Source organism: Hippichthys cyanospilos, chromosome 19 (assembly GCF_059441005.1).
Source record: "Hippichthys cyanospilos isolate Australia breed blue-spotted pipefish chromosome 19, RoL_Hcya_1.0, whole genome shotgun sequence".
Lineage (NCBI taxonomy): Eukaryota > Metazoa > Chordata > Actinopteri > Syngnathiformes > Syngnathidae > Hippichthys > Hippichthys cyanospilos.
In genome coordinates, this window is record NC_142387.1 from 7,951,587 (window position 1) to 7,968,148 (window position 16,562).

The window sequence follows — 16,562 nt, forward strand, 5'->3', positions numbered from 1 at the left end:
AGCAAAAAAGAAAAATGGCGTTTATCGTTTTGTGCACTGTATGCATGCTCTTAATCTGTTTGTTTTGGGTCTCTCGCCAAACTCCAAAAAATCTTGTCGAAAGCATGGTCTGTGTCATTTTTGCGTCTGACCAGTAGGTGCCAGAAGAGAGGAAGTGATCCCAAAGGGCTGGAGACGCAAAAGTGATTGCTGTTACCTATTGGGGTTGCGCAATGTGATACGTGTGAACAACAGTACTTAAATATAAGAGAGGTGTTGTTGTGTGTTGAGAATTTATTTTCTCAAAAATTGTTTTACCTTTTGTATTGTGGGTATGTTAATATGGTTTTAAACTACCCACGAGCAAAAGAGTTGCTACCATGTCATCAAGAGTTTGAAGCTTCAATTGATTATTACCGCTAAGTAGAAACTACTCATTTATTTTCACAATGATGTAGGAATGTTTTGCATTTTATTATTATGTTTTGATTTTAGCAGTACTGTTTGACTCAAACCAATGAAATAATCCTGGTTCATTTTATGCAAAATAGTTGTGGAGGTTTTTCATTTTAATAATAAGCAGTGAAATGAGCACAGGGGGATCATCTGTTTGTGTTCATCCTTTCAGTTGGGGAAATGGGAACAGCTGCAAGAACAGATGGACAATCAGACTAGAGCACCTTGTAGAGGTTGTTGAGTTATGTTTTCTTTTTTTTCTCATATCTACTTCAAGACCATATTCTCATAGAATTTTGACTCAAAGCTAGTGGTGTGTGTTTAGCAATTATAAACCGAATGCTAAAGATCCTGATTTGCTACGCGATGCTGCAGCGAAGCATTTTTATGATTTTAGTTCTAGTTTGAACATACTTGACATTCTGTTTGAATTTCAACCTTGTAACCCTGGAGGTGTGTTGTCTTCCTGTAAGGACGTCCTGCGGGCCCCAAAATATCTCTGCAATGCCATGCAGGACAGCGACGTGCCTTTGCAAGCGTGTTAAGAATAGATCCACAATGGGGCTCGCTCCCGTCTTCTGTTGTCTCAGGACTGCCAGTTGTCTGTAGAGGACTCATGGAGAGGCAGTCCAGGAGAATTTTCCCTTTTTTTCCCCACTTCTGTTAGTTTTGGGGGACTCAAAATGGATCATGTTGAATTTTAGCAATGGAAGCTTTGATGTTGGCTATATCCAATCAAGTGTTACTGAGTTTGCTTTAGGTCTAGGAGAAAGCCAAAGGTGACAAACGTTGAGGTCCTACAAGGAGAATTAAGCCACAAGCCCAAAATCTGGGAAGCATGGCGGGATCCAGTCCATCAGAAATCATCTTTATCTCTATTAATCAAAGCATTACCTTGATCGGTGAGTTGAAGTAGATTTTTTTTTTCTTTTTAAGTATACTTCTAATCATTGTTTTTTTCCCTTCAGGAAAAGTGTGGCTCGTCGTGATGCTCTTCCTCCGCATTTTCATCCTCCTCTTTGCTGGTTACCCGCTCTACCAGGATGAGCAGGAGCGATTCGTATGCAACACCATTCAACCAGGCTGTGCCAATGTATGCTACGATATATATTCCCCGATATCCCTTTTCCGTTTCTGGCTGGTGCAACTCGTCACCTTAAGTCTGCCCTACATCATCTTTACAATCTACGTGATCCATAAGGTGTCAAATGGCCTCAGTGTAACCATGAGCGTGATGGGCCCGGGTGAGGATCCAATATACAAGATCCAGCAAGAGATGTCAGTCAAGACATATGGAAAAAGAAAATCTTCAGGTGTAGAGAGAAGATTCGTCCGATGCTTCACCGGCGCTTACGTTTTTCAGTTGATGTTCCGGACTTTGCTAGAGGCAGGATTTGGAGCAGCGCACTACTACATATTTGGTTTCTCCATCCCAAGGAGGTTTCTATGCCAACACCCTCCATGCACCACTCAGGTGGACTGCTACATCTCCAGACCTACTGAGAAAACAGTGATGCTCAACTTGATGCTAGGCGTGGCCGCTCTGTCCCTTTTTCTCAATGGCTTGGATTTTATTTGTGCTATTAAGCGCTCCGTGAGACAGAAGAGTAAGAAGAAGTTGATGGCGCGTGTTTATGAGGACGAGCACGATTTCTTGGGGACACCCGATCCAAGTTCGTCCTTGGTTTGTCAGGCTCTGGAAACTGAGGCTGGTCCAAGAGGGAGCTTCCGGAAGAGGCAAGGCAGCAGGGGTTCTTCCAAAGAGGGGGTGCTTGGACTTATTCAAGATGCTCCTCACTCTTTGGATCCTCAGGGCTGCAACACCAACAGAAAAAATGGCTATTCTCCTTCCCGAGAAGAAGCTCTTGAGAAGAAAGTTGACCAGCTGGCTTTCTGTCCTTTAGAGCCGGCGGCGAGCCCCAAAGCCATTTGTGTGAATAAACGTAGCAGGCTCAAACCTCCACCGCCCCCCAGGCAGGACCTTGGGCAACACCCCGGGGTGTCTCCAAGACCCACGGGAACAGGAGCTAGTACGAGGAGGACCGGTCAGTACGCTTTGGTGGATCTGGGCAGTGGGACAGAACTATCAAATGATGATTGTCAGGAGAAAAGATCCGAGTGGGTGTGACTTATTTTTCTTTATTTTCAGGGTTGTCATGTGAGATGAGCCCAAGGTAAATAAGATGTGAGAGCAACTTGAGATCCAGCTTTACAGAGTGGCAACAACTGTTGGATCCCTCACCGTTCTACCTCATTGTACGTCACTTGTGGTTAATGAACACACTGCCAACAGATCATGTTGCCTTCTCTTTGGGGTTTGTGTTTTACACCCTTTGATGAGCCAGCAACAATATCTTGCGTCAAGAATAACTCCCACAAGTCAGGGAAGGGAAGATGCCCGAGCCTTAAGCCTTACTGGGCGGGGCGCACTTTGACCTTGAGCTAATCTAAAAGTAAAGCTCACCTGTTTCCACCACTCCGGACCAAAGTTGCTATAAAAGAAGCCGTGACCTGTCCTGATTCCACCTCGGGGCACCGCCTGTGCTTGAGGTCAAAGTTCATGTGAGGGGCCTATGTGGCCATCTTTGCTTGTTTGGTTTGAATTTTACAGTGGTACCTTGACGTACTTACTTGGGAAATGGCAAGTTTCAGATATATCATTGCTTAAACGGGGGGGGGGGGGATCTGTAATTTCAACCTTTTACTGAGGACTGTACAAATGGGAATACAAAAGCAAGGAACTGCCAAAGTAAACATTTCCGATTGAGCTATTGCATTGGAACATACTGTATTCAAAGTTATTCCAATATCCTATTTTAATGTATTGACAAAGTTCAAACTTTTTAGTAAAATGCTAATGCTAAAGCCAGCACAATCAATGGTTTCAAAAACAAAAGATATGATTTTAGAATTTAGCTTACAATGAGCAATGACTACTAATTATTGTACAAGTACTGTACATTTGATCCATTTTACCAAATACGTTTCAGCTTATTGGTAAAATGCTAGATGCTAATGCTAAAAATATGCACTATTAAAACACTGGAATCATGGAATCAAAAGCCATTTTTAGCATTTAGCCTACATTTTATAAAAGCACTCAAAGGACTTCAACAAATATGTTCAAGCGTATTGGTGAAACACTAAATGCTAACGGTCAAAACGTGCACACTCAATACTCCACAGTGTTATGGTTTTATTATTTAGCCTATAATTTCAATATGTTTGAGCAAGCTGACCAATTATGTTTATTATTTGAATGTTTTTACTTCTATTCTCGAATTTACCAAATAATGTACCCACATGTTTGATCCACTTGACCCAATATGTTGGAGTATATAGGTAAAATGCAAATCCTAAAAACATGAACAGTATTTGGTATGATTAAAAAAAATAAAAACATTTTTTAGCATTTAGTCTATATTTTACCATTATGTTCAAACCACTTTACCACATATGGCCAAATTACATTATTCATATTTTCGAATCATGAACTCTAGTCAAAAATGTTTACTCAACTGGTAGTTCCACACACATACAGTATACACATACACTACTACTATAGTTTTTTTAACGAATAAAATAAGTTTATAAAGCTTTATGTTATCATGTTTTTCACATTGTCTTAACAAAATGTGTTTTTCTGGGACTGAAATAGGCTAATTTCATGGAACAAATTAAATCTGTGAATCAAGGGACCACTGTATTAGGCTAATGCTGAAACTAATTAGAATAAGCATCAGACGTTTAAGGACATCACAATCATAAAAGAACTATGTACCTCTATAAATTTATGTATTTATGGAGACAGCTTGTCACTCTATTTCAGGGTCTAGCAAGCTTTGGAGTAACATTACTAGGAATAAGGCCCAGGAAAAGGACCACTGTTGCCCTCTGGGACATCTGCTATGGTTTCACTTGGATCAAAGGACAGATTTTTCGGGTCAAACCCCTACCGTCTCACAGAATGCTAAGAGTCAAGTCAGCTGAAGTGAGCAGAGTGTTTGACAGCCTCATCTGCTTTATGATGACGTGGCTGGAGGCTCCCATAGTAAATCAGTCGCTTGCACGCGTTTCATTCAGCCTGGAGAATCGGCTTTGTGTAAGATGATATCACAGGATCTTTGTACGTTTATGGGCTCTTCTGGAAGGTGAGAAGAAAAAGCTTCGGGCTTCCTCAAGCTCACGTGTCTTCACAATGCTTGGCCCTTTGACTCATGCAGGATGGGAGTGACCACGGGGTGTTTGGAGAGCGTCACAGAATGTCAGTGGCAGGTTACAGACTGCAGTAACAAAAAGGCAAAAGAAACTGACATCCCAGGAAATGTTCTGGAACCAATTGTGAATTTTGCATTTCAGTGTCTTTTTAGTGTGCTTGTGCAAAAGGTACACATTATTTGGAATTTCACTCAAATATTTTGAGAACATGCCTTAACAAGAGACACTTAACTTTTGGACTTATAATGTTTTCTTGCAGATGGAGTACTGTTTCATCTTGAAACACAATGTGACGGTGAATTTTCCTACTTGAAATTTAGGCTGCTCTTTGGCATTGTACTAACTTCAAATCTCTATATTGTCATACCAATGGTGATATTACTCATTCTTGTAATAAATCTCAACAAAATTCAACTTAGGCTACATTTTTAACTCTGTCACCCACAATTAAGTAGACCTAACTCATGCTTACAATCATGTTCAACCTGATTTTTGACTGTAACATTTCATCAGGGTTTAATAATTGATCCTTAAATGTTAACTTTTGAATTTCAAAGTTACAGTGACATGACCGTCTTGGTGTTTCGGATGGGTGTTGTATTGCCATTTTTATGCTAACGAGGCCATTAAGACAAACACTAACAGGTAAACATGCTAAAAGCCAACAATTGGATGATCATATTATAGGGCCCATAAATGCACCTACAGGAATCATTCAACAAAAATAGCGCCCTCAAGTGGACAATGTGGCGAGCTACAAATAATAATGAAAATAATAATTTGTGGGGCGTACTACAGGTAAGACATGTACAGTTCCACAGTTCCGGTAGGCTATATATAGCGGGACCTACATGTTCATACTTGAAGCGTAAATGGTTGAAAAGTATATAAAGATGAAAAGTAGGTCTTTTTGACTAATTGCAGCCATTGGATTGCGCTAATATATTTGAAGCAATTTTAATGAACCAAGGGCTTTATTTTGTATTATGATTTATATGATTTCTACGTATTCAAATATGTTAATACAATAAAATAAAATAACCCTTTAAAACCCCGTATCACACCATTACATGGTTTTAAGAGGGCATGTAAATATTCGCTTAAAAAATGTTGGTGTTCTGCGCATGTTCATTCCGCAAAGAATTTTGGTCTTTGAAGTCCAAAAAGGAAGAAGTCGAACCTGCCGTGATTCCGCTTACTTGCCGTACCAAGAAGTGAAGCCATCGGCAGCCATCTCACGTTGCCACTCAACAATCGAGCCTTACTTGGATGCGTTGAGTTCTCTGAGTTGTTTTCACGTTATTTACATTCTCTTGGAAATTCGAAATGACTTGGTGTTTATGCGTGCATATACGCCCACGCGTCGTATGCAACACTCACCTGAATTTCACAGAGGTAATTAAGCATGGCGAAAATCAGACGGAGTATGGAGCCAAACATTTTAAACGAAGAAGGCATCGACTACTCTATTGCTGTGGTAAGTGACTTTACACGATTATAATGTGTTCATTGCTGAAATCAAGTAATGGTGCTCAGTGAAGTAGTAGAAGTGCACGTTGTGCGCACATTCTAATCATGAGATTTTTTAAGAATCTTAATAAAATAAAACAATTTACAAAACTGAATAAAATGTACATCAGAATAATCAACACCTGAAGATGCTCTCGATGTTGACATGTGTTACAGCGTAAGCTTCACTCAAATATATATATATATATATATATATATATATATATATATATATATATATATAAGTAGTTTTCTTCATTTTTACAAGTAACTGTACATTAATAACTGAAGTTCAGCCAAAAACAAGACGTTGAAAATAATTATTACACTTTGTGTATCTGAAATTTCTCCAAGGTTTAATATTTACACAGGCATTTGTAAATTGCCTAATTAGAACAGTGCGTGTTCACGTCATCGGTTTGCGCCACCGAAATAACCTGCGTCATCAAAAGATGACATTTTCGGTTGTATTAGTCATTCCGCTCCTTAAAGTCAAGCAGTAAAGTAGTTGTCAAGGAAACGGTCGGGCTTGGGCTATGGCAGAACTACTCAACTTTTGTAACAAATAAAAATGCTTTTACCAGATGGCTTTGTGTTGCATGGCTTGCCAATGGAGGGGAAAAAGTCAGACTCTTAGAACGGTTTCAAATTGATGCTCCGTTTGTATTTCTTCAAAAAAAAAAAAAAAAATCGAACCAAAGAAAACAGTGGGAATATAGGCCTCAATTTAAAATAAACTTTAAGTTGGCCAAAACTACAGTTAAGTTTCAGTGACACCTCTTGACTGCCATGCAGTCTAAAAGACTTCCATTCTTCATTTGTCCAGCATCTGGTATTTCAAATAGCCAACTGGGAATAAGTGCCTGAGTTTGGAGGCCATCAAGTTCCAACGTTACTCTAGTAAGGTCACCTAAGTCAGTGCTGGCTGATATGTGTTTGATTTAAGGTAAGAATACACCCACGGAAACTGTGGTTTTACTTACTCCATCCTCAAATGTAACCCGGAATCCCACGTTTCAAAACCAAATGTCGAGACAAATTAAGACTGTTTGACATTTAATTATATTTTCATTTGCAAAAACCATTGCACTCAGTCTCATCCACGGCTACAGTAATTTAGAGTGTTTATTTAAACTACTGTGCATGTTTTTATAATATGGGAGGCAATACGCTAACTTTTTATTTGCTCCATCATATCGTGTTAATATACTAAGCAAAATCTTAGAAACATAAAATAAGACATTTGACCTGCTGCCAAGTCTGGACTGTGTTGCACCTCACAAATATTCTGGAACTTTCCCCTTGTAAACTGCACCTACAAGGCTTGTCAAACCAGTGTAGGAAGCCCAGTTTCTTGATAATTACAGAGTATGTGCATCTGCAAGATCGTGCGTGCTTCTGTGGTGGACAGATGATTTATAGCAATGACTGTACTGTTTGCAATGAATGTGAAGATTTACAGCTAAATTACACATGTACGATAGCTCTACGACCACTAGATGGCACTAGTAGCAGGTGCTTCACTTGGCTGAAACGTTGGCGGTATAGGACATAATAAACAGTGCAAGATGGATGGAAAATATGAGTACTATTTGGTGGAACTTCTTATACGCACATATACATTATATGAGGATTTTAGGAGAGGGAGGAAAGGTGTACGTTAAATGGTTTTTCCCTCAGAAATGCAGCCATGACAAAGCACACTGTCATGAATAAAAAACAAAACTTGTACTTTGTATTTCCTTTTTGGGGGGTATAAAACAGTTATTTAAATTGGATCAACTTTAAAATACAAATTATTGACATTTATGTCATCAAGGTTAGCATATATTTTTTTCTGAGTTAATGCAAATAAATAAATTAGGGGACAATGAGTTGTTTAAACTTTTACTTATTTGTTGACATTGCGGGAACGCTAACTTTTACGTGAGCAAAACTTATAATGTTGTGTTGAATTGCCCAATGTAAAATAATATCAAAATGTGTTACATCGAAATTTTGTGTTCACCATTTTTTTTCTTATAACACCTTCTAAAAATAGGTCAAAAATCGTCTAAATTGTGTCAAACAACCTAACTTCTGGTGTACACATTCAACCCAAAATGTTGAGTCACTTGAACCTCCCAGAAGGTTGTTACTTATTCAATTGACCAATTTTTCTGTTGATAACCCACACAATGCAATAAAACTTTTTTTTGCATGTGCAAAATGGCCCCAAGTTTTTGTTTTAGGCAAAACAACCCAGAAGGTTGGGTCAACCTGCCCCACGTTGCATATTGCTCCCTTTTTGACCCAAATTGGGTTACTTTGGACCCAATTGTTTTTAAACTGTAATCATGGTTAGGTCGAAAATTATCCAGTTGTAGGTCAAAAAGGGCTTACCCAATAATTGGGTCAATTTGACCCAATTTTCTTTCTTTCTTTTTTTTTCTTAACAAAATGGCCCATGTTTTGGAGTTGTTTACGCAAAACTACCCAGAAAGTTGGTTCAAACTTACTCAATTTTGTATTTTGGTATTTTTCACCCATTTTTTTTTTAGAGTGCAGTGTATGTAATCCAATGCATTTCTAAACCGTTACAGTATAATGCCCTATAAAAGCTTGAAGACTTAATTAAGACCAACACAAGATACATTTGTTACAAAAAGACCTCAATTAGACGCTCCAAAGATGTGAGATCATGTGAACAGACCACCTGTGGCTCTTTCTTTGCAATTTCAGAATCATTCATGTCAAGGCCCCTGCACTCGCTGACACAGCTTGAGCCCGATGGAGAGATGTTTCAATTGAGACCCACAGAAAAAGCGGAGGAAAAAAAACACACACAAGATCCAAGGCCACTGGCAGGTTTCAGTCCTGACGATCGCCCAAGAAGCAAGGGTTCCAAAATGCTCTTTCAATTGTAGAATGCCCATCAAAGCCTCCAAATGGGGACGTTTAGGGGAACCTTGGCACATCAGACGGACACTCCTAACACTCACCACCTTTATTCGGCGCCATTGGAAAAGAAAGATCAAAGTTTGTGCAGATGAAAAGGGTCCGTTCCCTGCATTTATCCCACATTCAACCGGTCCCCCTTTTTCCTAAATTAAGAAAGCAGGCTCCTGCAGGCATGTGAAGAGGACTTTAACAATTATGGAGATGCTCCAACTCAACCCCTACCTCTAATTACCACTTTCTGACGGTTAAAAGGACTTCCTGAAAAGATGATGACCACAAAACACGCATGCTCAGCAAGACACACACAAAAAAGGTAATTTGCTTTACATTTGTCAAATGTTTTATTGTCAAAATAGAAGATATTTTTTTGCTCTGCCACAAAAAGACATCTACACTTTTTACAAATATACAATAGTTATAAACTTTTTTATGCACAAATGTACAATATATAAATACATTTTTGAAATTACAAAATGAATGACCCGTAAAAAAAAAACAAAAACAAAAAACGACTAGGGGCTCCTTTTAAGGCTTAATTTAAACCATATTTGACATGATTGACATTTCTGGCACAAGAGGTACAAAAATGAATTAAAAAATGTTTTTGTATGAAGTTTAAGAACTGGCTTACAAGAAGTAATGCCCCCAAAATTGGAGATGAGCCTCTTTATTCCTATAAACAAGGAGGAATTAAACCTGTGTGAATGCCTGGACTTTGTTTGAATGCTCTCCCCATAGTTTAGGGAGAAAAGAGGGCAGCACCTCAGCAGCGGTTCATTACAATGCAAATTGCTTAAGACAGGGTGTGATGGGTTATCTCCCAAACAATTAGCAGTCCACATAAGCTGCTTTTGTTTCTTTTTTTTTTTTTTTTCTTCCTCAAACCTGTGACAATGGCATCTGCTTGGGGCAAGACACCGAGCTAGCTGTGCCTGACCTCCACGTCAGGCCCGTGCTCACGTCGCTGTACATGGAGCCGCTGGTGGCCTTGCTACCCCAACAGCACCTGGTGCAGAAAGTCCTCCAAGAGTCCAAAGTCTTGCCGGACCAGATCCACACTCCGGATGTGATGCCCACCAGAAGGCACATGAAGTATTTTAACATAAAGACGGCGTAGTCCGGCCTACTGCGCTCTCTCTCGTGTAAACAGTTGGAGCAGTTGTGAGTTATTTCCCAGTTCTGCCTATTGTGCTGCTCGTAGAAGTAGCACGCCACAATGATGGTGGCCGGAACCGTGTAAAGCACCGTGAAGACCCCGATTCGAATCATGAGCCTTTCAAGTTTGTCAGTCTTGGTGCCACCTTGCTTGATGACATTACGGATTCTGAACAGAGACACGAATCCGGCCAAAAGGAACATGGTGCCGATGAATAAATAAATCACCAGAGGGGCGAGGACAAAGCCTCGCAGGTTGTCAAGGTTCTGGTTGCCCACGTAGCAGATCCCGGCCACCGAGTCCCCGTCCACGGAACTCAGAGCCAGGACCGCTATGGACTTCATGCTGGGGATGAGCCACGCTGCCAAATGGAAGTACTGGGAATAACTAGCGATGGCTTCGTTGCCCCACTTCATCCCGGCTGCCAGGAACCAAGTCAGAGACAAGATGACCCACCAGATGGAGCTGGCCATGCCGAAGAAGTAAATAAGGAGGAAGACCACGGTGCACAGCGCCGGTCCGGTGGTCTCATAGTGGATGTGCTCCACATCCAAGTCCCTGCTGCAGGCCACCTTCTCGTGGCCGGCGATGAGCCTGACGATGTAGCCGACTGACACGAACATGTAGCAGGCGGAGAGAAAGATGATGGGCCTTTCTGGATACTTGAAACGCTCCATGTCTATGAGGAAGGTGGCAACAGTGGCAAAAGTTGACACAAAACACAGCACGGACCACAGTCCGATCCAGAAGGCTGTGAATGCCCTCTCGTTGTGGGTGAAATAGGGACTGTGGCAAGGCATGGCACAGTTGGTAATCTGGCCTGTTTTCACGCGATTGTACAGCGGGTGGCGCTCCGTGTTGATCGGCACCATGGGCTCCAAGCATTTACAACCCGGTTCGCAGGCGCCCGGGACCGGCTTGTACTTCCGAGGCGGGCTGGGTCTACCCGGCTTTGTTTTGGGTGGGTTGAAACCCTTCGCTGGGTGGTTTGTGGGCTTGGGCAGGACGGGCGACACGGTGGTCGAGTCTGTTCTGTTATAGTCCATGCAAAGCGTGTCGGGGTTACCTTGCACCGGCAGCAGATCACATTTCATGCGGTCCGGCCACGGAAAGCCGTACTGCCTCATGAGAGGCGCGCAGCCGGCCCGGGCTCTCTCGCACACGCTCCTGCAAGGCGGGAGCGGTTTTTTGTAGTCCTCCAGACAAATCGGCGTGTACATGCTGCACAGGAAGAACTTGAGATCGGGCGAGCACTGAATCTCCACCAGAGGCCAGAACTGGTGGACCTCCAGCCCCGCTTCGTCCTGCGTGTCGTGGTTGAATTGGTTGGGCATGTACGTGTAATTGTAGCCGATACCTTTACACAGGGGCACGGCTATTTCCTGGCAGGTGATCTCCTTAGCGGTGGTGCAGCTGGATCTGGGCAGGAGGGCGAGAGAGAGGAGCAGGTAAATCCTTAACAGGTCGGGCTCCATCTCTCCAAGCAGTCTCGGCTCCTTTTCGCGTTTTCTGATCCAAACACTGCCGCAAATCCTCCAGCCCCCGCCTTCAGTCCGGTCAGATTACACGCGGCGAGCCCATCTCGCGTCCCCGTGGAGCTTGCATGGAGTTGCGAGTGGCGTGCACGCCTGTGTTTACTTTGAATGTAAGCTGGAGAAGGTAGCCTTCAGTGCGGCGAGCGGCAGTTCAAGATGGCTGAGAGGAGAGCAGAATCCACCGTCTTCTCCTGTGAGCGCTGTCACAATCCTCCCGCCAGTCCGTTTGAAAAACACAAAAATCCTCTGCATTCAGAAAGAAACGTGCGCCTTCGCCTTTTCCTTTTCCTACAGAAACACATTCAGCGCGTTTGTTACTCCTTTATTATTGGTCCTCATGTAAATCAGCGGCGAGCCGACCAAGTGGTGGATATATACACAAGAGGCAGGCGGGCCGCGCCCCCAACCGAGATGCTCCAATCAGAACGCGGTAGGGGCGGGGCCGCGCGGAAGTCATTCAAGGTTGTACTGAAATTTGTTGACACTGACCACCGATAACACGATGCTCACAATCTCATTAATCCGAAAACATGATTTGCAAAGATCATAATGCTGAGTGATTGTTTAACACTAATTGCGGAATTATTCATTGGATGAGGTGACAAGTATCAACAGTTCTTTTCATGCATTCTAACGGAACTTGAAAAATAATTGTAATACGCTTAGTTTTAAATGAAAAAAAAAGAACTTTATTTGCCTTGCTACTCCGTCAAAAATGATTAATTTATGTAATATTTTGGGCGTGTTAAACATGGTACCCCCAACTCCACTAAACTTTGAGGCAAACATGATTATGGTTTCTCATCTGTGTGGCTGCGATCCAGAGGCCAGTTTGCTAAATTGGTTAATTTGCGCTTGGTAAGACTGCCCGGGGTGCTGTCTGTCTTTGTGAAAAGCTGTTTTATTTTTCAAATGAGGTGCTAATGTTTCGTTTAACGCTTGCATAGAGCTCCGCGGGAGGCGTAATTGCGGGCGGCAGAGAGCAAGCAGCAGAGCAAACTGTGACAGACGAACTCATATCTGTTGTAACTGGCTTAGTGCGTGTGTCTGATGATCTCTCTGTTGTACTAATATCTATTTGGTGTTATTTCTGTCTTTGCCAATTAACAGTCTGATTACATTATCTACTGTTATCAAGTTATCTGCTCTTCTAGAGTTCAATCATAGTTGACGCTGACTTTTCCTGGAAACAAATGACAAAGTCGATTCCATATTATTATGTTAACATATCATTAATATATCCAAAAGTTCTCAATAAGGACTGAGGACATGTATTATTTTTGATTTGATGGAAAATAGAATGGCCATGCTCAGTATTTTTTAAAATTGATTTCAACAATATTATTTAAAATGAAATCAAACATGCAACACTTCTATTGTTACACATCAGATATGCAAACAGTAGGCAAGAATGAGTATATTTCAGGCCGTTCGAGACTTTACCTTAAGGTATCGACTACTCTGGGAAGATGCGATACTACCCACAGATACATACTTTTTCTTCTCTCTCTCTCTCTCTCTCAAAAAAAAAAATGTGTCCTGTCATTTGGGAACATGTGTTTTAATTATTTAGCCAGTGTGAGTAGTTCAAATAGATCTAATCTAGAACTGATGTATTTAAGATGTTCACTGCCAGCCAATTTAAACAGATATTTTTTTATATAGCTGTAAACAGCACTTGGACTTGTTAACTGCCAGCTTGCTCAAAATAGATCTTTGACGTATGTAGCCGTCAATATCAGTGAATGAGTTAAAACTAATTTTGCCATTTGCTGTCAACTGAAAGGGACACTGAGCTGAGGGCCCAGGTAATGACCTATTGCATTAAAATGAATAAAGTTAACAACATATTAACAGACAGAATAGTAAATTTCTACTTCTGAAAAGGGCTAAATAAAAGTATCCCTTGACGTAACATTTTTGTCGTTAGTCAAAAGTCAAATTAGTCACATCAATAAAAAACACTCATTTGCTTACTTACTTTGAATGCTAATATTTACTTTGTGTGCGTATTCCTTTTATCAAATTGTCCACCCTGAATAGCCCTTGTTGATGCTAGCAAAACACGAGCTGTCTCTGAGGTATGCTGACATCACTCGACATCATGCAAGAAGGTAGTTCAAACTAATTTATTTGCAGAAAGCTTTCCTTTAACTGAATAAAACAAGAAAAAGGGTGGGCACTTCCTGGAGGCCAAGTTACAGTCAAGCGCAACAGGCATTTTCCTCCATTCCCATCTGAGCAAAATACAACATTGTGTGCGAGGACTTCATATTGCTGATATTATGTTTGGTTTGCAGCCCGATCTTTATGATGTGAGCAAGCTATTTTTACAGGCTTGACCCACTGAATGAAAGTAATAGCCCGGAGTTGAGCCTGCTTGGACAACACAGCTTGATTAAATGAGCCGAGAGCACTTTATTGGCTGGGAGACAAGAGTTCAGGCAGCTCTATGGAGGTTTACACCAGTCTGGTTGAGTGCTTGTTTGTGCATGCGATGAATGGTGTGAAATTTCTCATTATGTGGTAAAAAAGAAGAAAAAAGTAAGAGCAGGGCAGCGCAATGACGATATGATATCTACTCATCTTGCATTGGCCTCATGCTGTGCGAGAATATGAGCCTACACCAAAGCTTTGAGAAAGATGTGTGACCAATGAATAAAATCCTCAACGAACATCAGGAACCAAAGTTAATGCGTTCCATTTAAACGCCAATTCCGCCCGACATAATCAAGTGCTCTGAGAGGAAGCCCATCAAGTGTGACCGCTTCACAGTTCCAAGACTATATGAGATGGCGAGACGGAGATATGCTAATGCAACTTTATCTTGTAAAGGGAAAAGCTTGGAGGAGATTTAGCCAATCTGCCGGACACAATTCCAAGAGCCTCGGTGGCATTTAGCGGGCTCACACTAACCCCGGGCTGCTTGTTAAGACTTCATTAGCCGTGTTTGCTCAGGCTTTTTTTTTCTGCAAAGAGGTGGAGGAAGGCTCCCCAGGCTCCAGCCTATAGACACTCCATATGGGGCTTGTTTGCTCATGGCTGGCCCCGGTTAATCACTTTCAGGTGGGGCTGAAGTAGATGGAGCAAGACTGAGGGGATTTGGACCACCAATCCCCACCCACCCTTTTTCTTCCCCCAAAATCGAGGTGCTCCTGAGGTGACAGAGCGTGGAGCGTGTACCCTGTGAATTAGCTCACCTAGGGCCCATTACCTTAACAAACACAACCGGCCCCTCCAATCAGCCTACTGCTGGGAGGACAGGCGGCCCCTGTAAATCCTTCTTTACAGCTGTGTTCCCTCTGTGTAACCGGTGTGTGTGTGTGTGTGTGTGTGTGTGTTGTCAGGAGGGAATCAATTGAGTGAGAGGAACAACAAGTTAACAAAGGCTTGAAAACTGAACATTGTCTCCACCAAGTGCCCCACAACACTTCTACAATGGTAAGTCATATATGGAGGCAGAGAAATTATTTACAAAAAAAAAATTGTCAGTTTTATTTGAAAAAATACAAATATATATATATATATATATATATATATATATATATATATATATATATATATATATATAAAATCGACATCAAAGCTCTATGCTGATTTCTGTCATCCACCATAAGAACAGACTCATCAACTTTGTGGTGAATTTATTTCTTATTTGCTTTTACTTTGGAAAATAAAGATCAACATTTTCGCATGTAGGATTTTTTTCAACACATTATATCCCAAAGCATTAAAAGGGAAACCAGGTTAAAAAAAGTTCACAATAATTTTATTTGTAGCGCAAGTCTAAACATGCTATGTTACAATATATATTTTGTTTTTAAGTTATAAATTCCAAAAGGAAATCTTTTTTTAATACATATGTGAGTGAAGCCTTTTTTTTTTGCATTTGGGAAGACCTAATCCACATTCATAAAAAAAAAAAAAAAGTTTAAATGATCTGGAAGGGCTTGTTCATAAGTTTATGTGTAACAGTCTTACGTTATACAAATAAAAAAAAACTTATCACAGGTGCTATTTGGTATTTATTTCGTCAATTAAAAAAGAATACATTAAATAAATAAGTAGAAAAACAATTCATACTGAAACAAACATACCATCTTTGGATATTTACAGATGGAGCTTGGGGTGACAATTTTGCCACTCTGAAATTGACATCACAGCTGCAGAGCTCATTTATCGACCAATAACCTGAGTTTGGTCATGTGAGTCACTATCTGGGCCATAACCCTCTGGTGTCATTTTCAGTGGACAGCAAGCGAAAAAACCCGAGTTAGATAAAAAAGGGATTTTGCTGCTCAATTTATTTTTCACAAACAGATTAATCATATTGACATGATTTGAGGAGTAGGAGGCGCATTGAACATAATATTGTAAAGACATTTTTTTGACTCAACTTCCCTTTTAAATACACAATATACTAAATATACTCAAATAACCAAATTAAGAAAACAATTTAGCTGCGATTGGTCATTGCCTGAGCTCTGCGGAACTGCAATGTCATTTTCAGTCAACAAAAAGTGGCAAAATGGCCGCCAACTGAACTAGATAAACAGTATAGAACATTTTTGACTCGACTGAATCATAATTAATGTTGTATACACTATCCATTTAGAATCATGTCTTGTTTTTTAATTGAGGGATGGAAATGAAAACGTATTTCTTTGTGATTTATAACAATATAATCGAATGAGACTGATTCTCACTGCGTTCTCAAAAGGAGTGATTTACGTTTCACTCACTTGAAAATTAATTGAAAGACAACATTG

The 16,562-nt window shown here is 40.8% G+C and overlaps 3 protein-coding genes across 9 annotated transcripts in view; 2 read left to right on the forward strand and 1 right to left on the reverse strand.

Annotated features, from left to right (window-relative positions):
- Positions 1-229: 229 nt before the first annotated feature.
- On the forward strand, positions 230-5,055 carry gjd4 (gap junction protein delta 4). 3 transcript variants are annotated; one of them, XR_015863626.1, is made up of 4 exons: positions 230-1,337; positions 1,404-2,480; positions 2,585-2,691; positions 4,265-5,055. XR_015863626.1 is itself a non-coding variant. In XM_088402034.1 (2 exons), exons 1-2 carry the CDS (start codon positions 1,274-1,276, stop codon positions 2,561-2,563), a joined length of 1,224 nt encoding a protein of 407 aa, XP_088258160.1. In that variant the 5' UTR covers positions 230-1,273; the 3' UTR covers positions 2,564-5,055. The 3 variants fall into 3 exon arrangements, 1 of the variants encoding a protein (XP_088258160.1); XR_015863625.1 differs by having other exon boundaries at positions 1,404-2,691; XM_088402034.1 differs by having other exon boundaries at positions 1,404-5,055.
- A 4,053-nt stretch (positions 5,056-9,108) lies between these two features.
- LOC148407784 (uncharacterized) overlaps positions 9,109-16,562 on the forward strand; it is a 227,954-nt gene continuing 220,500 nt past the window's right edge. For all 5 annotated transcript variants that reach the window (XM_088402152.1, XM_088402151.1, XM_088402149.1 and 2 more), the window contains exons 1-2: positions 9,109-9,415; positions 15,141-15,234. The gene's annotated coding sequence lies outside the window, so the exon portion shown is untranslated. The remainder of the gene's footprint in view (positions 9,416-15,140; positions 15,235-16,562) is intronic.
- Positions 9,470-12,139, reverse strand: fzd8a (frizzled class receptor 8a). The gene has a single exon (XM_088402381.1). The coding sequence runs from the start codon at positions 11,731-11,733 to the stop codon at positions 9,982-9,984; it is 1,752 nt and encodes a 583-aa protein (XP_088258507.1). The 5' UTR covers positions 11,734-12,139; the 3' UTR covers positions 9,470-9,981.